The sequence below is a fragment of the Talpa occidentalis genome, unplaced genomic scaffold (genome assembly GCF_014898055.3).
Source record: "Talpa occidentalis isolate TD23 unplaced genomic scaffold, MPIMG_talOcc4v2.1 talOcc4.8, whole genome shotgun sequence".
Classification (NCBI taxonomy): domain Eukaryota; kingdom Metazoa; phylum Chordata; class Mammalia; order Eulipotyphla; family Talpidae; genus Talpa; species Talpa occidentalis.
In genome coordinates, this window is record NW_023605194.1 from 50,096,379 (window position 1) to 50,120,067 (window position 23,689).

The 23,689-nt window shown below is 45.8% G+C and overlaps 3 protein-coding genes across 13 annotated transcripts in view; 2 read left to right on the plus strand and 1 right to left on the minus strand.

The window, feature by feature from the left end:
* Positions 1-491: 491 nt before the first annotated feature.
* EGR2 (early growth response 2) lies at positions 492-7,178 on the plus strand. The gene is made up of 3 exons (XM_037495936.2): positions 492-590; positions 3,144-3,252; positions 4,684-7,178. The coding sequence occupies exons 1-3, from the start codon at positions 492-494 to the stop codon at positions 5,931-5,933; spliced, it is 1,458 nt and encodes a 485-aa protein (XP_037351833.2). The 3' UTR covers positions 5,934-7,178.
* Positions 7,179-8,013: 835 nt separating this feature from the next.
* ADO (2-aminoethanethiol dioxygenase) lies at positions 8,014-13,763 on the minus strand. Its single transcript, XM_037496805.2, has one exon. It carries the CDS (start codon positions 13,653-13,655, stop codon positions 12,843-12,845), a length of 813 nt encoding a protein of 270 aa, XP_037352702.1. The 5' UTR covers positions 13,656-13,763; the 3' UTR covers positions 8,014-12,842.
* A 282-nt stretch (positions 13,764-14,045) lies between these two features.
* The window catches only part of LOC129144958 (uncharacterized), a 125,289-nt gene continuing 115,645 nt past the window's right edge, over positions 14,046-23,689 (plus strand). For 5 of the 11 annotated variants that reach the window (XR_008549840.1, XR_008549836.1, XR_008549837.1 and 2 more), the window contains exons 1-2: positions 14,046-14,338; positions 16,149-16,235. Coding sequence is in view for 4 of the 11 variants with exons in the window: in XM_054690085.1 (XP_054546060.1) it covers positions 14,261-14,338; positions 16,149-16,235 (165 nt within the window). In the remaining 7 variants the exon portion in view is untranslated. Of the gene's footprint in view, positions 14,339-14,851; positions 14,886-15,049; positions 15,127-16,148; positions 16,248-23,689 lie in introns of all 11 variants that reach the window. The other 6 variants (XR_008549839.1, XM_054690086.1, XM_054690087.1 and 3 more) reach the window with 4 other exon arrangements.

The window sequence follows — 23,689 nt, forward strand, 5'->3', positions numbered from 1 at the left end:
AAATAATCCCAGAGGGTCAGTCAAGCCCATCTACTCCAGCGTGTTTCTCAGACGGGCGCAGCACGCCCGTCCCTCCTCGGTGGTGCCCTCTACCGCACCGGACCCCCACTCAGCCTGCTCCCTCGGGAAGGGTGGCAACCCAAGGCCGCGCGACTCTCCCCACCCCCTTACCCCCGCCGCCCCCGGGGTGAATCCTGCTCTCTGCGCACAGCTCGTCCCGCACTGGGGCGGCCAGGAGCTCCCCCTCGGGGCTGTACTCTGTGGCCGCTGGCGGGATTGGCAGCAGCGCCAGGCGCGGGGCGGCCCCGGCAGCTCGCCCGCCCGCCCGCCCACGTGCGTGAAGAGGAGCGAAGCTCCAGCAGTCGCGGCGCCCGCGCTTGCCGCCGTGGGTGCCTCACCTCGGAGGTCGGCGGGGGCCGTAACCCGAGCCCCACTGCCACGACCTACATTTGCATAATTCGCCCCCCCTTCTTTCGGACTCAGGGCTGGAGATGCGAGTCGGGCTGCCCTCCGAGGCGTCGTCTTGCCGGTGGTCAGCGCGGGGGCCGCGGGACCGGCCGGAGCGCAGGCGGAGCGGGCTGGCGCACGTGGTAAGAGCGCAGCTTTCTTTTCTTCTTTTTGAAAAACGGGACTTGGCTCCCTTTTGCCGGGGGCGAGGTACCGACAAGGGTGCTGACCTGGCTACCAGTTCCTACCTCTCCCCTTTTCAAAATCTACGATTGGAAAAGGGCGCGCAGAGCGAGAGCGAAACTTTCCCAAATTTTCTTGGGGCGCTTGAAGTCAGGGAGATGGCTGCTCGCTGGGCCACAGATTTCGTGGCGGGCAGGGGGAGAAGCGGCGCTCGGGTGGAGGGGGAGAGCGGGTCTCGGCGGCCGGGAGCCCTGGCCGCGGGGCGCGGGCCGGCGCGAGCGGGGTTGCCGAGGCGGCGGGCGCGGCAGGTGAGCGGCGGGACAGCCGCCTGCAGCGCCGCGCTTCCTCCACGGCGTGGCGCCGCGCTTTTGGCCTCCCGGGCCCCCGCGAGCCTGGGGCGGCTCGGGAAGAGGGTGGGAAACGGCCCGGCCGGGCCCTCCAGGCTGCCCCGGAGCCGTGTCCCAGTCTCCGCGGCTGTGGGGCGGGAAAGGGCCGGCAGGCGGCGGCGCGCGGGATTTGGGCACTTGGACCCCCCTCCTAGGGGACCCTGGCCAGGCCCGGGTGGTTCCCCGTGCGGCCGCGGAGCGCCGGGAGGAGGGAGCCGTGCGCGCAGCGAACCAGAACCCGCCGCTGTTTGGACCTTTGAAAAGTTTTTCAAAAAATTGCTTTGAAACTAGACAAAGATTTCCACTGGATTTTTTTTTTCATTCTCAAAGGGAAACGTGAGTGGGGTGATGGCTTGAAAGTGGCGTTAGCGATGCTGTTTACTGTCGCCCGGGACTTCACTGGGCTCATCGAGGTGGCTCGTGGCGAGGGAAAGAGACGGTTCCTCCGGATGGATGTGTTCTGGAGTAGGACTCGGGTGCCAGTAGGGCGCACCCCAGGGGTGTGGGCGGGAGGGGGCCGGGAGCTGCTGTGGGGGCCGGTACGGGCAGTTCAGGTGAGGCTGAGGGTCTTCGCGGGCCCCCTGTCCAGGAGCCCGAGCGCCGGCTCTGACGCCTGGGGACTCGGTTGTCGGGGCGGGCGCACCGGCGCGCTGTCAACAGGGAGGTGTGTAGCGTAAGGTGTGCGAGTGGGTGTGTGAAGAAGGCAGCGGGGGCGAGAGTGTGTAGCGGAAGTGAGCGTGTCTTAGTGTAAGAGCGTGTGTGTGTGTGTGTGTGTGTGTGTGCGCGTGCGAGCGTGTGGCGGGGCAGGGTGAGTGTCCAAGCCTCCATCTGGACGCCCCCACACCGCCGACCGCCCAGACGCGCCGGGAAGGGCGCCCGCTCAGTGCAGCAGCTGAAGGGGGGCGGGGAGCGGGCGGGCAGAGGAAGGGGGTGTTTCCAGCTGAGGATTTCTCTCGAAGCTCCCCACACTCATCCTTCTTCTCCTGGGGTCTCCCCTGCCCCCCACCAGCTTCAAGGTGCCCAAAATACTTAAACAAACAAACAACCCCAAACCTGTTCCGTTTTCGCTCCTGTATAAATAGAACAGACTTTCCAAAAAAGCTACACCGCATTCACTCTTATCACCAGCCACTTCTTTCCACCAAGTAATTCAGAAAAAAGCAGTCAGCTTCCGTGAATGCATGCAGCTTTTTTTTTTTTTTTTTCTCTCTTTGCTGCCTCCTTTTTTGCTTGCGGTTTTTAGCTGCCAAGAAAGTGAGTAGGGGTTTGACTGTAGCGTCTCGGCTCTGCTCGGTTTCTTTCCGAAGTTTAATTTTCCGGAATGGCTCCCAAACAAGGGCTAGGGAGGCGGAGCCGCCGGCACCGGATCTTCGCCTTTTTTGGAAAGTCCCGGGGAACCGGAATTCCTCCCGCTGCTGGAGGCCGCCCCGCCGCCGAGACCCGCTCGCTCTCCTCCGGGGGCCTGAGCCCGGCTTGCAGTGCGCCCCCGCCTCGCTGGCCCCAGAGCGCCGGACCCGGCACGGGCTCCGGCCGCGCGCCCCGGACCCGAGCGGACCCGGGCGGGGTGGGAGACGCGCGGCGCGAGCCTGGCGGAGCCCGCGCGGCGGAGCCCGTATGCAAATCGGCCATGTGACGGCAAAAGCCGCCTGGCCCAGCCCTGTTCCTCAGTCCATATATGGGCAGCGACGTCACGGGCATTGAGGGCCTGCCCATAAATACTTAGAGCAACACTTTCCGTCTAACCGAGAGAGCAGCAATTGATTAATAGCTCGGGAAGGGGACACACTGACTGTTATAACAACACTACACGGACAACTCCTGGCTTCCCAGCCGGAACGTAGGAGAAAGTCAGTGGCAAATAGCCATTTTTCATCTTTCTTTGAAAAACCAGCAACTTGTTTGCTAGTTTTATTTCTGTTGGATTTTTTTTTTTTTTTGGTGGTTGCTTTTAAGTGCGAAGGGCAAAAGGAGATACCTCTGTAGGTTCAGTCCAATTCCTCTCCAAAACGGCTTCTCTGACACTCCAGGTAGCGAGGGAGTTGGGTCTCCAGGTTGTGCGAGGAGCAAATGATGACCGCCAAGGCCGTAGACAAAATCCCAGTAACTCTCAGTGGTTTTGTGCACCAGCTGTCTGACAACATTTACCCCGTGGAGGACCTCGCCGCCACGTCGGTGACCATCTTCCCCAATGCCGAACTGGGAGGTCCCTTTGACCAGATGAACGGAGTGGCTGGAGGTAAGCCGGGTGCCCCTTTTCGGGCCGATACCCACGCAACTCGGAGGTAGTAGGTGGGGTGCGGCGTAGGGGCGCGAGGTGGAGGATGTTCACTGAACTAGCTCTGAAGACTGGAAGGGGGTTCAGGAACAACTCGCAGGAGCAGGGACCCAGGCGCTGAAGGTGGGCACGCGGGCAGGTGGGCACGCGGGCAGATGTCCCAGGTCGCCAGCGAGCTGGCGAGCGTGCGCCGCGGCGTGCGAACCCCCAGGCAGGCGCAGGGATGAGCGTGGGAGAGGTGGACTTTGGGGTCTGTGCTAACCCTTCGGTCGGCCGACCTACCTCCGGTCCCCCGGGTTAGGGACAACGTGGCTGTAAACTTCGGGGCTCTGGAGGAGAGCTGCGCTTCCGAAGAGCCAGACCGCGGAGATGCTCCAAGGGAAAGCGTGCGCCTTTGCCTCTCCGGCGAGCAGACCTGGGGGAATTCTGTGTGCCCGGGTTGCGTCCTGAAAGAGCGCTCCACCTGCTCGCTGCCCGCGAAGTTGAGGGGGTTGGCGAGTTGGCGAGGCGGGGAAGAGGAGAGGAAGGGCAGAGGAAGGGCGGGCAACAGCGGCGGCCCCTGGCTGCCGAGGGAGACCCGTGGGGCGACCCGCAGCTCCACCTTCTTTGGCCGCGCGGTGTGAAGTCGTCTCCCGCGGCCCCCGCGCCTTCCTCGAAGCCCTGCCACTGGCCTGGGGCTGGCGCAGGGACGCGCTGTTGTCAGACTAGATCATGACGGTTGGGAGGGAAGGAAAACGTATAGACTCCTTCCCCCGCAGCACCCAGTTCCCACCTGCAGCCTTTGGCTGCTGCAGCGCAGCGGGAGAGGGAGGGAGGGAAGGACCCGGGATAGGGAGTTGCCTGGAAATCACTGGCTGGGATTCTTGGGCTTCCCTCTCTTACTGGCATCTTATCTACAGTGTCGGGGAGGGGATCTTATCTCTGGGGTGGTGCCTCCCAGCCATGGGACCTCCAGGCAAAGAGAGAGAGAGACAGAGAGAGAGGGAGAGACAGAGAGACAGAGAGAGAGAGAGAGAGAGAGAGAGAGAGAGAGAGAGAGAGAGAGAGGTTCCAGGCAGATGGGGAATTTTTAATATTGTTGTTGCTATTATTGGGTGTTTTTATTGGGGACTAGAATCACAGATGGCTGTAAGTGTGGGGGGGCGTTGTGGAGTAGCTCATCATGCTTTCCTGGAGGTAGTTCTTGAGTCCCAGACTGTTACTGGCTGCCACGGTGGGATGTGCGGCTAGCCTCTGTCTCTGGGCTGCAAACTTCCCACCAGTGGAACTCTGCCCTAGCCTTACAGTGCTGGGACCCCGGGTTTGGCAGGAGACCCATGCGAAAGGGACTGACATGGAATTCTTGGCTGCCTTCTCATTGCTCCACCTCCGTTCTTTCTTTTCCCTCCCCAGATGGCATGATCAACATTGACATGACTGGAGAGAAGAGGCCCTTGGATCTTCCCTATCACAGCAACTTTGCTCCTGTCTCTGCACCCAGAAACCAGACCTTCACTTACATGGGCAAGTTCTCCATTGACCCCCAGTACCCTGGTGCCAGCTGCTACCCAGAAGGCATCATAAATATTGTGAGTGCAGGCATCTTGCAAGGGGTCACCTCTCCAGCTTCAACCACAGCCTCATCCAGCGTCACCTCTGCTTCCCCCAATCCACTGGCCACGGGACCCCTGGGTGTGTGCAGCATGTCTCAGACCCAGACTGACCTGGACCACCTCTACTCTCCGCCGCCACCTCCTCCTTATTCGGGCTGTGCAGGAGACCTCTACCAAGACCCTGCAGCGTTCCTGTCAGCAGCCACCACCTCCACCTCTTCCTCTCTGGCCTACCCACCACCTCCTTCCTACCCATCCCCTAAGCCAGCCACGGACCCAGGTCTCTTTCCCATGATCCCAGACTATCCTGGATTTTTCCCATCACAGTGCCAGAGAGACCTACATGGTGCAGCTGGCCCAGACCGCAAGCCCTTTCCTTGCCCTCTGGACTCCCTGCGAGTCCCCCCTCCGCTCACTCCACTCTCCACCATCCGCAACTTTACACTGGGGGGTCCCAGTGCTGGGGCCACAGGGCCAGGGGCCAGTGGAGGCAGCGAGGGACCTCGGCTGCCTAGCAGCAGCTCAGCAGCAGCCGCTGCCGCCGCCTATAACCCACACCACCTGCCACTGCGGCCCATTCTGAGGCCTCGCAAGTATCCCAATAGGCCTAGCAAGACCCCAGTGCATGAGAGGCCTTACCCGTGCCCAGCAGAAGGCTGTGACCGGCGCTTCTCCCGCTCTGATGAGCTGACACGGCACATCCGAATCCACACAGGGCACAAGCCCTTCCAGTGTCGGATTTGCATGCGCAACTTCAGCCGCAGTGACCACCTTACTACTCACATCCGCACCCACACTGGTGAGAAGCCCTTTGCCTGTGACTACTGCGGCCGCAAGTTTGCCCGGAGTGATGAGAGGAAGCGTCATACCAAAATCCATCTGAGACAGAAGGAGCGTAAAAGCAGTGCCCCCTCGTCTTCCATGCCAGCTGCCCCCGCGGCTTCCTGCACTGGGGGCACTCAGGCTGGGGGGCCGCTGTGCAGCAGCAACAGCAGTTCTCTTGGTGGAGGGCCCCTTGCCCCTTGCTCCTCTCGGACCCGGACACCTTGAGATGAGACCTAGGTTGACCTATCAGCAACTTGAGGCCCAGGAGGCCCTTCGTCCACTCTTCCACTAGAGCTGCACGACAAACACTACCACCCTTTCCTGCCGCTCCCTCCCTTCCTTGGGCAAAGGACTTTGGTGGAGCCCAGCACTGCCCCTCTACCCCCACCCCCATTTAGAAACCGGTCCTTCCTAAAACTTAGCCTACTTTAGTCTCTCTTAGGTGAGTTGACTATCACCCCAAGGTAATGGGGAGGCTTTCAAGGGGGTTGCATGGGGCCCCTGGCCTAGGGGGCTGAGATCTGACCCTTACTTAAAGGCTTATTTGACTAGGTTTTGCTTCCCCTCACCCCTCTGGTTTGGCTGGTTACAGGTTTTTGACTCTGGATGTCAGAGTTGATCCGAGACTTTTTCTACAGTAGGTTGGGAGATGCTGATTCCTTCAGGTGGGGACAGCAAAGAGACAGAAGCAAAACTGATGTGCACTTTATGTCTTGGGACTGATTTGGGGGATGCTGTACAGCGAGTGAAGCATGGCCTTTATGCTGCATTCTGTGGCCCTAGAACAGTGAGTCAAAGCTTATCTAGTCGTCTCAGCCCTTTAAGCAATATGTATTATAAACTCAGAGAACAGAAGTGCAATGTGACGGGAGGGACATAGCAATATCTGCTCCTTTTTGAGTTGTTTGAGAAACGTAAAGACTATTTTTTCAGTGTATATCCACTCAGATATTGTGTATTTTTGATGTGCACTGTTCTCCAAGTTCTGAACCTTTGGGAAAAAAAGTAAAGCATTTATGATTTCTTGAAATGAGTCAGAGGTTAACTTATTTAAAAGGGATGTACATAGATTCTCGGAAACTTGGATGCATGCAATTGTGTTGGAAGTGTCCTTTGGTGCCTTGTGTGATGTAGACAATGTTACAGGGTCTGCATGTAAATGGGTTGCCTTACTATGGAAAAAAAAAATCACTCCCTGGGTTTAGTATGGCTGTATATTTCTGCCTATTAATATTTGGACTTTTTTTTAGAAAGTATATTTTTGTATGCTGTTTTGTGACTTAAAGTGTTACCTTTGTAGTCAAATTGCTGATAAGAATGTAAATAATGTTACCGGAGCTGACTTGTTTGGTTATTAGCTCTTAATAGTTGTGAAAATAAAAATGATTTATTCTAACGCAAAACCACTAACTGAAGTTCAGATAATGGATGGTTTATGGCTATAGTGTAAATAAATACTTTTCAACAATATTTTTGCTGCAAAAATCGTTTATGAAAAATGTACTGAGTGGGAATTCAGTGGTTATCCAACAATTTAGTGGGACTACTGAAAAACAGCATCTCGCACCTTTGGATTTTATTGCTTTGAGCCAGCCAGGATACCCAAGTTTTCTTTGCTAGCCTCCTTACCCCAAAGCAATCTTCATTCATAATCAAACACTAGTGTTCCGGGGATTTCCCCCATGCATTAGTGTAAAAGTGGGGAGGCGTTATTTTGACTCATTGTTCCGTCCTCTGTAACAGCCTATAGCTTTTCTCCACTCCTGAGTGGGCTCCGGAAAATAAATACTTACAAACAAGTGCCCACTCGGAGAATACACACTTGCGGCTGCTTTTGGAACCCTGACCAGGGCTGCTACAAACTCAAGAGGAGATGTGGCTTTGTGGAAAGTGTGGTGGCGTGGTCAACCTGGAAATGACTTTCAGGTTCCAGGATTAGTCTCAACCGCAGAAAACTTTTTGAAAATCGCTATCAGCCATTCAGATCAAAAATGCTGTCAGGCACTGCTGATGACAGCATTAATGGGTTATCAAAGGAATTACCCTGGATTCATATCTCTCTAGGCATCACTTACCCATTGATTACCCGTATTTGGAAGGATCATTTATTTACCATAAGCTTAGTAGGTCTAGAAAATATCAGAATATTCGGTTCATTAAACTAGTGTGCACGAGCCTGAGGAAGATGAAAGACAATTTGAATAGGCAAATCTGGCTCTCCATGGTACTGGATAATGGTTTGTTCACTAGGGTTTATTTTACTGTGAACCTTTTGAAATGATTTTAAAATATAAATTCACCAAGAAAGTGTTTGTCTACCTATCAGACAAGAAAAAAAGGATTGTCTTTGTAACTTATCCTGACTTTTAAAACGGGGCCTAAATATTGAGTTCACCCACTGCTTCTGGATGCTTACAGGATAACATATTGGAGAACCCACTGCTGAGCTACATCTAAAAACCGTATCATCTGTCCTTTGTCACTTTTAGGACTCCCTCAGACCTAGCTGATGATTAATGACTTGTAGTTAAGAACAGTAGTTACCTCTGTACCTTTTACCCTTACCCACTCTGGAATATGAGACCTAATTTACGGGGTTCACTAACCCTTTATTTCCTCCTCTATTTCAAACACATAGAATACCTCTTTCTAGAACTACTAAACACTATGTCTCTAAACTTCAGTGACAGATTTGTTCGAGACTGGTAGTTATGCCATTAAATTCCTATTTCCTAGCTTGTCAGATTATCCTTGCTTGGGCCAATTTTGTTCAAGTAAAATGTCTGAAACAATACTACATTTTGGTACTTTGTATTTTTAATGACTACTTCCCTACTGAAATTTAGTTAAAATATAGCATAACTGAATTTTGTTAATATAATTTTGCTGCCAAATTCTAATTCCACAGCACCTTTAATCAAGATGTAAACAATTCGCCCAAAATCTATTTTTGAAAGTGAGATTGAATACATTTTGACGATAGTCAAAATTAGTTATATAACCACTTCAACTTTGATACGTGGGCTTGATGAAGTGGCATAACATAACCCATACCTCAGTGTCTTCTCAGAGCCAACCTTGTGGCTTTTACCCGTTGATTTCAACGTTAGGTCAATCTTTAATCAGATTTTACTCTGCTTGAAACATTCCAGGTACTTTTTGGGGGTGTTTTTTTTTTTTTAACTTTGCTCAAGAAATAAAGCATATAAAGCAAAGTTGGTGACTTCTTATATTCAATATGCGTTATTATATATCATTGATGTTGCAATTGTTAATAGGCGTTTTTATTAAAAGTAAACTTTGGGTGAATAATTCCTTAAAGAACCTAATGCATTTGTAGTGGTTCAATGTACATTAAAAATAGGTCTGTAAACCTAAATACGGTTTTGTTATTGTTCATAAACCAGGGAATTTGTTTCAATGTCCTAACTGGTAATGAAAATAGGGCAAATTGGTATATATTAAAAGTGGCTGTAGTGACATTAAGAGTCCAGTACAGTTTGGGGGAAGGCAGAGTGGAGGGAACAGTGGGCATCAACACAAATGCTGATAATGCTGCCAGTACAAACTACAGTTAAATTCCATGGAAAAAAGAAAAGCAAAATATTTTTGACTACAATTTCTTTCCTTCACAGATGAAAGTACTTTTGTTTTCCTGAACGAGTTTATTTTCCTTAAGTTAAATATAAAAGTTTTTTCTGTTACCGCAAAATAGTATGATTAGACATTAAATAGTTTTGGATGTGTCTACAATTCAACTATTTCAAAACATACTCTCAAGGAAATAATTATTAGTCTTAAGGTAATATTATTATTTGAACTTAGATTCTGCAGAAGGTAACTCAGTATAGACATATAGTAGAGACCATGAACCTTTAACAGTAATTAAAATGTAGACATCATAGCAAGTAATACTTTCATTTTCCATCTTTCAATAACCAGTAAAATTTACCTCTAAGCACTTCCAAACATGCCTTTATTTTCCATAGGTACACTGATTTTAATCCAGAAATGTAAATATCCCTGGAAGTTAAGATTCAGTATCTATATGGGGCTTAACAAATGTTTTTCTTCTTTGACAGTAGACACCACTGAAATGAGCAGTGGTCAGCTTCTCTTTGTAACTTTTAAGTGCTGATTTCAGACCAGGAGAGTTACAGGAGTGGCACTGTCCTCAGGGTAGAGTTGAACAGCAATGGGCAGGAAGCCCTGAATTAAAGCTATATTGCTTCTTTTAGAGCTAGTGCACGGAATTCAGAGTCACTGGAATAGATAGATGGCTGATGACAATGTCCTCCTGAGATGCCAAGACTGAGGAACCTACAAGGGGACTGTGCAAAAGGAGGACCAGAAAGTGTGATTTTGGAAATGAAGGGCTATTCAATTCAAAATGTTGGAGAACCCACTCCTGTTGACAAAACACTTAAAAAATAGGCTCACCATTTTCATTCATAAACAGAAGTTGGTGTACATTCAATCCATGCAAATCAGGCTTAGTAAAAATCAATTCTCATAAAATAGTAGGTAGGTACACAATACTCTGCAGTGATGTAACTCATTGATAGAACCAGAGAACTAAAAAGTTTTAGAAGTATTTAGACAGACAACTTCTCATCCAGGAGAGGCAATTATTGCATTTGTTATTCAATAGGAAAGTGATTAGTAGTATTGTGCTCATTAGTCTTTTGTAGGGGAAGACAACCTTTTCCCACAGGTGCTAATAAAACAAAGTCTATATGGCAGGAATATATAGAAACACAATAGCAGCACAAGTCAGTCATGACTAACAGTTTATGCAGAGGTGCAAGGTGGTACTGCACCATATTTTATCTTTGCAAGAACATTCTTTCCGAAAAAACAAGTTACATTTCGTTTTCACCATTAACTCACAATTTCTTAATCAACCAAAAGTTTCACTGTTCTTAGTGAACTAAAGATATCATATTGCTGTTTCAGCTTGCAAATTTTTCAATTATTCATTTGAAAAGCACCCCAATTTGCGTGTACTTGAGAACTTTAGAACTTTTCATGATAAAGTTTGGAAATACAATCACTCCTTTATTACTGTCCTATTGCTAGAATGAATTTCTGTAGGTTAAATGTATTCCAGATTGTATTATAGCATACATATCACTATCAACAATCTTTGTAAGTTAACCTTTTGCTACAATATAATTCACAACAGGTAGGTATGTGATTGATAAGCATACACATTCATTCCTGTATGAAAAGAATCCATACTGTGAATTTTTCTAGGAAAATCATTATTTGCATGTTAAAATTCACTTTTCAGACTGAATGGCATGAAGAAGGCTTCAAACTGCTCCCCAGGTATAATAAAACACACAAAAACGTGAAGCTAACAAAAATTCAAGCAACCTGGAAGAATGCTTGACATTATGACTGTGTTAGCTTTTACAATATAGTGGTAATATCAGGTTAAATATTCATCAAAAATTTGCTTTTGCATTCTATTTTAAAAATTGGAAACAAATATCCCTTCACTGTGTGTCTCTGCAACCTGGTGTGCCTACAAGAGGCAAAGGTACATACTACTTTCTTAAAGGGTCAACACTTTCCACCAATAGCAAATTTTTCTTTATTATAGACGACAGAACTCAATTGCCACATGGGAAAGTCAATCAAGAGGGCTTAGATGACAACTGGGCAAATTTTTATGTTTAGTTCTGGTTTGTTTTTAATTAAGATTTGTGAAAAGATTCCTATGAATAGAAAATGGAGGGAAACAACAGTGCTCTATGGGTCCAAGCAAATGGTATCAATACAAGGTAAAGTTGCTCATTCAATTAAAAGGACAAAAATAAAACTAGTCACAGCAAAACTGCTCATTTCAGAGGATGGGAGTGGGAAGTATTTTGTCCCAAGTTTTGGTGCCCTAATACAGCCGATAGTATAGTTAATTCTCAAGGGTTGATGACCGACCTGTGCCTTCTCTTTCTTCCTACAGAAAACCACACCAGGTGAAGCAAGCACTGGTTCTCTCGGAGGACTATGAGAACACTGCCACCAACAACACAGCTGGAATCACCAGCCCTCTGGGACATTAGAGCTACTAAGAGAATGGGAAACAGTCATCAACAGTATTTTTCTCTACTTTTGCTGAAAAATACTAGAAGTAAATAGGGGGAAGGAGTTCAACAGCTGGCTAGGAGTGTTTTACATTCAGTTGTTTGGAAGCATACTGATTCAGCTCTTCTGAATCTTCTGGTTAAAAAAAAATACAGAAATACCCTATCACCTCTTGAAAGTACAGTAAAACAAAACAAAACAAGTCACTTGAGGGTAATATAATTTTTGCATTAAAGGTGAATCTGCAACAAGAAATCTGCTCAAATCACAGATCTGTAGACTGATGGGGAAGGTAAGCTTGAAGTTGACTATTATCACTGAGATATGGAGGTGCTGAATCACTTAGTAGATGTTGCCTGAATAAGCCAGATGTGGCTTATTGGGCAAGGGGAGGAAAGAAGATACATCTTTTCCTCTACATGCATAGTTATGTTTTGAGGGTGATCCCCCGACTAACAAAAAAATGATTTAATTTTCACAAAGAATTAATTAGGCAGGACAGCTCATTTGAAACATTAACTCATTTCTTTAAATCTATTACCAATGACTTGAAGTAAAAACAATTCAAACCACTGGACCATGCAGTCAATAAGTTAAAACTCTTAACAATAAGAAGTAAAAGGGCTTAAGGACAAAAGTGAAAAACAAATCCTCTTTACCCAAGGCTGAGGAGCAGGGGATTGTAGAAAACCATTTTGGGTATTTTGTATAGGATATGGAACAGAGGGAAGAGTATTTTCATTATGGCTTTAGGAAGGAAGCGCTTCAGACAGTTGCCCCATCCACCCCGCCCCCATCCCAATCAAAACCTTGGTGGCAGTGAGAGCCAGGAAACAACCTGGCCCATTTTTGCCTCCCCGCCCCGTAACCGTGCCTGGTGTCTGCAGTACAGTCGCCCGAGCTTCCCAGGGCTCCCCAGGAAGCGCCAACTGCCCACACCAGTAGATCCGATGCCAGAGCCTGGGGGTAGGGAAAAGAGCCCTTTTGGTGGGTTGCAGGCAGTCAGGCCCAGACCTCAGTAGGGCACGCTCGCGGCGCGGCGCTTCAAGGGACGACCTTGGGACCTGGATAGGGCTCCCCTTCGCACCAGAAGTCATCGGCCTGCGGGGTCTCCAGGAGCCACACTTCTCGGGGCAGGTCACAGGCTGAGCCTGAGGCCTCTTTGGGCCGGATGGGCTCCAACACCCGGTAATAATGGCAGTCACGGCCGTCGTCTGGGTCGTAGGGCGGGGCCAGGATGTCCAGGAAGGCGGCAGGTCCGTCCACGGCGTCGATCTGGTGCAGGTTGTCCCGGTGCGGCGTGAGGACACAGGGGCCACTGGCCTCGGTGTACTCGGCGCGGGAGCGCAGCACGCCGGGCCGCAGAGCGTCCCGCTCTCGGGCTAGCAGGGGCGGCTCAAACTGCTGCGCCGGCGGCGGGGCCCGTTGCTGCTGCCCGCTGTCCGCTTCCAGCTTGTCCATGCAGCTGATGCGCACGGTGCCATAGAGCACCTTGAGCATGCCATGCATGCCCGGGTGGTCGTGCAGCGGGATGGACGTGCCGCTCTTGAGCAGGAACACGCCCAGGCTGAAGCCGTTCGTCTCGTAGATGTGCATGTAGGTGACCGGGGGCAGGTTGGGCGGCAGCGGCTGCAGCGTGGCTTTGCGCGGGGCTATGTTCAGGTCCTCGGCGCGGACTTGGGTGAGCAGGCCCTTCAACGTGCTCAGATTCTCTGGGAAGCCCTGCGGCATCGGCGCCTCGGGGCCTGGCGCCGCGCCGCGGTCGGAAGAGCTGCGGCCGCCCCCGCTGCCCCGGAAGGTGAGGCACGCCTGGCGGGCGATCCGTTGGATGAGGGAGGCCATGTTGTCTCGGGGCATGCTCGGCTGCTCCTCCGCACGCCGCGACCGGGTCCCTCCGCCCCCTGTTTTCTTCCGCCCCTTTTGGTCCCCGGCGGCCGCCACGGCTGCCAGCAGCCTCCGGCGAGGCAGGAGGCCCCGCAACCACCCGCCGGTCGGGCGCGCGGCACCGCCGCAGCCAACCTCAGCAGCCACGCGCGCACAACGGCCCGGAGCGCCCGCCTCGCGCCCCCTCAGAGCGCGCACGCGCACGGCCCACAACCCGCACTCACGCTCTGGGAGCAGGTAGCTGGCGCGCGGACACTGGCAGGCTTTGCCTTACGCCCGCCGCTCCATTCATGCGGCCAGCGCTCTAGGACGGTGGCCGGGAGCGGTGGGGGCGTGCATGGCATGCTGGGACTTGTAGTCTGGCATTCTGTTTTAGCTCTGCAAGTTTCCGTTGTTGGCTGGAAAAGGGAAGGAGAGTAGATCTGTTGGTTATAAAACCACTTTGCTTAGGGTTCCTAGGTGTTTGCTTGGTTAAAAAAGAAATAAAAGTGAATCGGGGCCTAGGAGAAACAGTCACTGAACTACAACTCCCGGCAACTTCAGGAGACTGAGGACGCACTTCCGGCAGCTGTTTCGTGATGTGTTGGAGGCTCTTGGCCATCGCAAGGGACTGGACAAGAGGGTCGTTAACCTTCTGGCGCCGTGTAGTCGTCCTGGTTAGCCGTCCAGTCCCCTTCCTCTGTCCTTATCCTTGGGAGCTTATCCTTGGGAAGGAGGCCGTTGAGTTAACTTTAGCTTCTCGTGGCTGCCTGAACACCACTGTCTACCCCTGGGATTAAAAGACGGCCGGCTCTTTTCTAAGTTTTCTAGGAGGTGGGAGGGTTGAAAATGTCCTTGGTCCTCACCGCGATGATTACTCCGCACAGCAGTTTCCAGCTGTTGTTTGCATCCTGGCGTGATGCGGCTGCTCTGCTGGTTGCAAAGCACAGAGTTTTTTGCTGGGACTCCAGAAGCCGTTTGCTTTGGTCACGGATTCTTTGTACCAATGGTTATCTAAGTAATGGGCAGGCCATAAGAAGTGGAGCAGGAATTAGCACAGTTTTTTGAAACCCAGCATCTTTAATTGGTATTAAAAGCACGAAATGGAGAGTCAGGATATTGTTTCTCCGGACTGCCGTGCTGCTTAACATGCTGTGTGTCTTTAGGCAGATTCTACCCTTTTTATTTAGGTCCTCAGTTTATTTGTGGGATGCTGGGGTTAAGGTAAGAGTTCTTCTGAACAGAAATTACTCATCACATAACTGTCAATTCGTGCCCCTGGGAGCTTTTTAAAAATAAAGTTTTAGGGTCACACCCTAGAGTTTCTGATTCAGAGGAACTGTTGTGGAGCCTAGAATTTTGAAATGATTCCCAATCATTCTTACCAGCCCAGTTTGAGAATCACAGTTCCATCTGCCAATAGTGAGCCAAATAGTCTTAATATTTGGCGATTTTGATTGAGAAGGTGATTATTGTTTTAGAAAAAGATTCTTAAGATTGATTTTCAGGGTTTTCCATGCTCTTGTTATGTATTTAAATTTAAATTATATAGGATGGCAATACTGTCATCCTTTATTGTGAAAAAATAAGCGCGGATATTTAAAAAATTAATAAAAATAAATGTACTATCAAAGTTCAGCATGTAAAGAAATGCCAAGCAATCATTTTCTAAAGTGACAAATTAAGAGAAAAATCCCTTCCCTTTATTTACAAATCTGGATTTTTATTTATTGGTTTTGTTCCTATTAAGATATAATTAGTGGGAGGTGTAGAGTCCATAATACACAGAGTTGAGTAACGTGCAGATTTTTTTGATTTCCGGACCTGTCCCTTCTTAATTGTTGTCTTAATTACTTAACTGAATTTCATCTGTAAATTGGGATAATATGAAACATGTAAATAACTGTATGTGTGTACATGTGTAAATCTGAACCGTAGTAATTGCTCCTTAAATAGTCAAAGGCCAATGAATTGGAATACTATTCAGCAAATATTAAAATGGAATTTGAGTTGTCTTGAGAATAAACTTAAAGGTCGGGATTTTAAAAAAGAATATTATTATTGGTTAATTCTGGTAATTTCATTTCTCTGGTCCTTGCTATTTATTGTTTGAACAAAGTGTTCAATATCGAAAGGCTCCCTATATTGGAATCACCTTGGCAGTGTTGGTTGAGAGTGCAGGCTACCAGATCCTGTGGAAACCTGTCTGAATCTTTTTTGCACATTAAAGTTTTAAAGAAATCCTGAGTCTCCATAGGGCACATAGTGCTTCTTCAGGTCATGAATAGGCTACATCCATAATTCCTCTTCATGCTGCTCTTCAGGGCTGTGCTAACTGATAAGGTCAACCTAAGGGCTTTTACCCTTAAACATTTTATGTGGCCTGCTTTCAAACCCAGTAGCATAGGCTGAATGGGTTTCCATTACCATTAACATCATTCTTTTTTATGTTCCTTATTCTGTTTTCTTCTGTTTTGCTGTAAGCAGAATGAAGACCAGAAGAAATTCAGAAGTGGGAACAGACAAAAGAGAAGAGACACAGAACAAGCACTGGAAATACAAGGCAGAAACAAGGTTTGGGAAAAGGTTGGGATAGGAGATATCTATCATTCACTAATAGTAAGAGTATCCTCTGGGTCGCAGGCATTGCTGTGTTTGATGATTACTGTCATCAAGGAGCAAGGAAAACAAGTTCTGCACTTTCAAAGAATTTACCTGCAAGTGTATGTGTGCATTTGGTGAGTGGAAAGAGGGGGCCATTACATAGTACAAAAAAATTGGTGTGATATTTGTGTTATCACTAACTGTATTGTCAGGGGTGATCTGAAGATGACAATCTGTAGTGCTCCTTAATATTAAAGAGTCAGTTATGGAAAAATCTGTGGTCAGAGTATTCTAAGGCTGGGAAATAACCCTGAGGCTGGTAAACAGAGTTTTGGATATAATGTCTCTGATGAGGTGGGAAGGAGCTTGCTGTAATTGGGACAAAAAATGAAGGCCTGTGTGGTTTGGCTCCATAGTGAACTTCAGGGATCCTGGAGAGAGACGAAATTGGGGAGGTAGGCAAGGGCTATATATAAAGGCCTTATGTAGGCTTTATAGGCTGTGGTTAAGGAGTTATAGGGAGTTGAAGGTCATGGGTAGGTAGTTAGATTTTATTTTACGTGTGGTAAGAGGTATTTGGAGAGCAGGAGAATGACTTGGCAGGAGAATGACTTGACCTGTTTTCACATTTTTCAGAGATTGGTGGTGGTGACAGGGGTCCGGGACCCCATAACAGTAGAGAAACTGATTGGAGAAAGTAATCCAAAGGGAAGATGGGAACTAGTGTAAAGATTAGGAATTTATTTTGTAGGTGGTGCTGACAGGGCTTGCTGATGAGCTATTGCTTCAGCAATCTATTTCTTAAAGTATATTCTCTTCACATTTTCTTTTTCGCGAGTTGACAGCTATGTGGTAATAGGTAAGACTGATAAAGCTTAAATCTCACCTCCTGCCCACGTGTAACTATTAAATTTAGGAATGGGGGAAGCACACAGAAGCATGAGTAAAGCTGAGGGTTTCTTTTTGTTAATTTTTTTTTATAGTTGCTTCATTAACCAGGGACTTAAAAAAGCTGGAAGAGCCCCAAACTACACACACACACACACACACACACACACACACACCCTTTTCCTAACTCTACTTGCTTATGTTCTCTTCATTCTTTAGGAACTAGGCTTGTATTTTGTCATACGTTCTCCTTCTGTCCCTTTTCCTTATGAGGACTTACTTTCCTTAATTCACAAGATCGATTGCCTTCTGACTTTTCCTCAAATCTTTCTTTAGAATTCATTTGTCTATGTTTGTTGATCACCCTATGACCCAGTCAAGACTACAAAAGTACCTACATTCTCAAATGCTCAGAGTCCCTGTCTTAGTTATTTTTCTTATTTAAAAAGTGGACAGAAAATTTTCTTTTTTCCCAATAGTCCTTGCCACCTTACTCCTATTTCTACTCTTTATGTTAGTGTAGAATATGGTAAATAAATTGATTTAAAAATGTACCTACCTTTAGACTAACTTATTTTGAAGTGTTTTGGGTTTATAGTGTGACTTTCAGTTAAAAAAATGTTAGCATATATTTCTCCTCCATTGTTATGATGAATCTCAAAATAGTTGTGAAGTCAAAAGAACAGACTTTAGGCAGGGATTTGTCCTAAGTAGCTGTGTTGCTGAGTAAGTCACTTGCCTTCACTAAGCACAGGTATCTTCATGATTCTGGGAGATAGCTTCCGAGATTCTGACCTGCTCAATCTGGATCTGGAGACAATTGCAAGGACACTTCAGTCAAAAACTCTCATTTCATTTGAATTAATTATCCATAGCCCTTTTAGCTCCACCCATCTCCATCAGGGTCTTTTCAAGTAACTGCTCTACTCTTGTTTAACTTTGTGTGATTATCTGAAATCAAGTCTCTAGTGTATGAATATTTTAGCTAAAAATGCTAAGTGCAGGAATTTTTAGTGTTCAGTTTAGACTTTTAATATACCAATAAATTGCAGAGGTTACATTGTGTGATAGAAATCTTACACAGTGTTTTCTAACTGAATGATTTGATAGTCCAGCGTGTGTAAGATTCAGATGGAGAAAGTCTTCAATTGATTCTTTTTTTCTTTTCATTGCTGGTATCTTATTTCAGGTAATACAAAGGAAAGAAATTAAATTAGGAGAAAGAAATTAAAAATTAGGTGCATGCAGAGGAAGACTGAGGGGGAATGAAAGAGTTGTGGCTTTCACAAGCCAATCATGAAGTGTTTGCTGTGCCCAGTCTGAAGCACGGGTAAAGGCCAGGTGTTGCTGTTTTGGGGTGTGTTCAGATTATAAAATGATTCCCTTCCTTCCTGCCCCCAACAGTTTGACATTAGAGAGGTTTTCCTCTTCTCCTTTAAGTAGTGCAATTATTATGAGACTCAAAATAGTTCAGAACTGTAAATTAAATCCAAACACCCTTTACCTCTCTTAATTAACTCCCCCCCCCCAATTTCATGCTTTTTGTTTTTCTTTTCCTTTTTTTTTTTTCCCTCTAAGAAGACATCAGCTATCTCCACCTCCTCCGCTTCCCCATCTGTCCTTTTCCTCTTGGCTGAAAGAGAGATTTTTACTTTATATTTATTTTAATTAATGGATTTGAATCATAAGTGGTGAAACAGTTGATGTTCATCTTCAAGAGGCAGTGAAAGGGAAAATCATTTTCTTTTACTTGGCAGAAATGAACTATATGTTCATTGCTGTGTCTGCCTGAAAAATGACTGCGAAAGGGGCAAAGGAAGGTTCTAGAGTTGTGTGTCCTTTCATGGAAAAGACAACAAGAGTATCCCAGGACGACGGGACATAAAGATGGGAAAAATTCTTCAGAACGAAATTGTACTTTCTTGGAAATGTCATTTTCAAGGGATGCTGGGTAAATATTGCTCGATGGTTATGGTCCTTTAATTTAGGATACAATTTCCTAGGAACAAAATAGGATATAATTTAATTGCTGAAATTCTCTGATTAATAACATCTACCATAAGCATACCGCCTTTTGGCCTTTATTTGCACAAAGCAAATAGACTTTGTTCTTCTGCAGTGCTCCTTTGAGTGTTGGTCCAGGACATCCTGGACTGACTTAAAATAAATAGATAGTGTTACAAGAGTTTCAGAAGTGGGGCGTAATGCTACTAAATCAGTCTTCTTTTGAGAAAAAAAAACAACAAAGAAAACCCTCAAAACCTCTGTTGTAGCATTTTAGAGAAAGTGTGAGAAATGATAGTACAATTTCAAAGTGGAGCCGCAGGAATCCAGAAGAAAACAACTGAGAGGAGACCAGTTCTACTTTTGGTTCCCACAATCAGCTTTGTGAGTTTGGGCGAGTCATTTTATTTCTTGGAGCCTCCATCCCGTTATTTATAAAGTTAAGAATTTAGATCTTCTACTACTTTCCTTCCAGATTAAAAAAATTTCTCACTATTAAAAATTTTAATTATATGAAATTAAATGATATGATTTCATACCATGTAATAGTGTAGAGCATCACAAAAGACACATTATAAATGCATTTTAAAAAATGTGATGAGAACACTCTGTAACATGCATATAATGATACTTGGTTTCTCTTTTATGTTTGTGTTGTCTCTACTTAAAAAGATTTTATTTACATTTCTTGAATATAAGTCATTGAATAAAATGAGCATGAGCTCTGGTTTAAAATAATGTTTTCCATTATTCTTAAGTTTCTATAATTTTTCTAAAGCAAACTTTTCTCTTTCATTCTAAGCATGAATAATCATGCCACAAGAGTACCCTGTATTGCTATTGGGAAAAGGAAAACATGCCTTGAGTTAAGTACACATTTCACCAGGACCTGCTGAGGTAATTGACAACCAACATCACAGTGTAGAGAAACTACTCTAAGGCAGCAGAGCTTTAGTTTAATTAGATAATTAGCCCTGGTCAGCCTATAATGAATGCACAAGCAATTAGCAATGAATTTGGGCTGCTAAAACCTATTTTTCCTCCTTTGTGTTCCTTTGCCTTCATTAGCAACTCTAACTACTGAACAATTTATATCTTCACACTAAAATCAACTCTATTATTGAACTCTTTGCAAGCGATAAAGCAATGAGAACTGACGTTGGTTGCACAACATTAAGTGATTATGTTAAGTAATGCCATTTATTTGCCTAGCCATCCTGCTGCTATATTGTGTCACATAAATAGGGCTTTTAAAAGCAGTGCACACTCCTTGATTTTGATGATTGCTTTATTTGTCAAACCCGAGCAGCTAGCAAGAGATGTACCTCAATTTGTAGTTCTTAGTGGCTTTCAGTCTACTTGAATAAAAGAATCCTGTTCCATAAATCTATCAAAAGAAAGCAAGACCCTTAATAATGAGCCGTGTGTGTGTGGTTTGAAGATTCATGTTTGGAAGGGCTTGAGATAAAGCGACTTTCTTGGTAATCTTTCTCTGTTTGGAAATAGTTTTCAGTCTCATGATGACAGACGACACCACTGTGATTTTTTCCTCATATTCCTCCACTCCAAGGGTTTCCCATCCAACTGTCTTTTCTAAGGGAAAATGGCAGAAAAGGGAGGATTGGTAAAGGAGAGAGCTTTCAGACATGGAAGAGCAGAAGTTACCAAAGACACAAAAGTCATGTTCCTAAGACTTAATGTTACAAAGTGTTAATATCATGACATTTGTGTGGTTCTGGTTCTGGGCATTTCATTGTATTTCAGTTAGAAGTGGGCTTTGAAAAATGAACATTTTAAGTTTCCATGGGCAGATTATGTATCTACAAATGCTACAGGGCAGGCAGAGGGGCACTCCAGGCTTCCCAAACCTTCCTACTCTAAATAGGTTCTGCCATCCACCACATGAAGACAAAATATATAAGACCTTTAATGGAAAGGAACTTTAATACAATTAGTGAACAATACAGAAAAGATAAAGAATATAGTTTCTAAATCAAGCACCCAAGGTTACCCATTCCCTCATGGGTAAAAATCCAGCCAAACAGGGTTAGCTCAGAGCAAAGCCAGAAAGCCTGCCACAGGTATAAAGCACCTTCTAGCGGGGACCCACAGAAAAGGGTCAGAAACAGTCAGACAAGTCTGGAAGGAACAGAGCAAAATCAAAATCAAGATAAAGGCTGCCATTATTAACCTCCCCATGGGTCTCATAGCCGTGTCTGTTTCAACCAGTCCAGGACCAAGAAGCAAGTGCAGCTTCCTCACATGTCTCTCTGCTCCACCTTCCTCCTTCAGGTCTCCTTATGCTCCATGCTGCTTCCTTCCTCCTCCAGTCTCCTCCCCAGCGACCTCTCCTCCCTTCTCATCTTCACCCTCCTTTGGATGGGGCAGGGAATCTGGAACTTCCCCTTTTCCTGGGCACTACCCTGTTACACAAAGATTATAATTTGCAATGTCAGAATACGGCCTGATTTCTCTAGAATTTAATCTAGAGAACATTCTTATGACAATTCTATTTTACTTATTAATAACCTAATCAAATTTAGGAAGTTAAATGCAGTATTAGGAAGTTAGCTGATCAATAGCAGTTTAGGAATTAATTCAACAAGGGTATTGCTTATGATTTAAGCAGTATTAAAAATGCATAAACAATTTTTCTTCTGATTGGAATATGAGCACCAGCTTATAATTTCTTATCTTGAGATGTCCCATCTGTCTGGTCTTGGAAATACTTTTTCTCTTTTTTCCCCAGCAATAACTAGCAATTAGAGTTTCAGAAATGCCAATTTTAATCAAAACTCTCATTTCCAAAATAGAAAAACTTACACGAACTATATAAAGCCTCTTCATTTTATTCAATTGACTGTTTTGAAAAAGTAATGTAAATCATTCTGAGCCAGAATTAAGATGTCCCAGAAATGTTAAGGAAATAGTGCAAATCCTTACAAATTATGGGCTTTTTCCCTCTTATCATGGACATAGTAATTTCACTGGCATTGATATTTGTATCATCCAAATATCTACTTTATCTCATTCAGCTCATATAAAGCAGGGTCTCTCAACTTCTGCATTCTTCTTTGGATTATCTGATTCTTTGTTGTTGGGTCTGTCCTGTGCATTGTTTAGCAATATCCCAGTTTTTATCTACTAAATTACTGTAACAGCAACTGTCCCTCCCCACGGTACCCCATCCCATCCACCTTGGGATAACCATCAATATCTTCTGATATTGACTAAATTCTCAGGTTGAAGGACAAAACTCACCTTCAGTTGATAACAGTAATACAGAATAAGAGCTTGGCTATTTCTTTTTTTTAAAAACACTTTAATATTCAAATTATGTGTTGAATTTGGATGTCTAGATAGTGTTTAGTAGGTTGTCTTAAAAAAACAAATAAAAGCTTGGTTAACATCCCATTTGGAGTGACTTTTAGGGGCACTGGAAGAATGCTCCTGCTTCCAGATTCCACTTGACTTTCCAAGTTGACCTGCCATAGCATTGAAAGTTTGCAATCTTACAAATTTGTTCATTCTGTTAACGTACAGATACTCCTGAGAAAGGAGCTTCCCTTTACACTAAATGGAAACAAGTTTTTCAGCTAAAACTAACATGTTATTAATGTATACCTGCCATTTTACTTTTGGCAAGGTCCTTCAGAAGATGACCTAGATGAAAATTTCCTTGGGAGCTGAGATTTGGTCAGTACTGGAAGCAAGCACTATGTTTGAGTGGGGAAAGAGAAGATGAAAGGGAGGTGGATCCTTTAGACCACAATTTTTAATGGATCAACCTGAGTTGCTTACTATGTTTAAGTGTTTGTCTTATTCTACTAAACTCTCTGCATCTTTAAATCCTATTAAAAAAAAAAAACACAATGAAGACTATAATAGATTACATAGTTGTTGTTTTTTTTTTTAAAGATTTATTTATTTATGCATACAAGATCTGGGGCACAGGCCAGAGGTAAAGGGGGTGAGAAGATTCACCAGAGACAGAGTGGGGAGCAGAACAGGCAGATTGACTGAAATACACTGCTAAGGGGAGCAGCAGGCAAGACAGGAGAGGTCTGCTGTGCCATGTGGGCAGCTCCCTGGCCGGGGATCGAACTTGTGCTGCAGTTGCTGTTGACAGCTTCATAATGCTGCGACTCAACAACCCCTTGCGCCACCAGGAAGGCCCAAGTTGGTGTTTCTTAATGTGCTTCCTATGTTACTCTATTGGGTATCCCAAGTTCATTTTGAAAAGTTACTGGTACGTCATCTCTGAAAGTTTAGATCACCTGACAGCTGAGCCTTTTATCCGTACTAATAGATAAGGTACCAGCCTGGTGGAACCTGCTTTCCCCTCTTGTTTAACATGTCAGTGACTCGTGCTTTCAGGCCTAGAAGATGAGTTCCTGCACCTTCCAGCATTATTTAACAACAGTGTTAAGGGATGGTCCTGCTTGGGAAATTCACAACTTCCCATAAGTAAATGTTCAGATTGTTATTAAGTTAAAAAAAAAAAAAAACATTCTAATAATTAAACTGATAAT

Coding starts and splice junctions, on each gene's coding strand:
- EGR2 (XM_037495936.2), top strand. CDS start 492: ATGCGAGTCGGGCTGCCCTCCGAGGCGTCGTCTTGCCGGTGGTCAGCG. Junction 591..3,143: donor GGAGCGGGCTGGCGCACGTG/GTAAGAGCGCAG, acceptor TTTGTGCACCAG/CTGTCTGACAACATTTACCC. Junction 3,253..4,683: donor GATGAACGGAGTGGCTGGAG/GTAAGCCGGGTG, acceptor TTCCCTCCCCAG/ATGGCATGATCAACATTGAC.
- ADO (XM_037496805.2), bottom strand. CDS start 13,655: ATGCCCCGAGACAACATGGCCTCCCTCATCCAACGGATCGCCCGCCAG.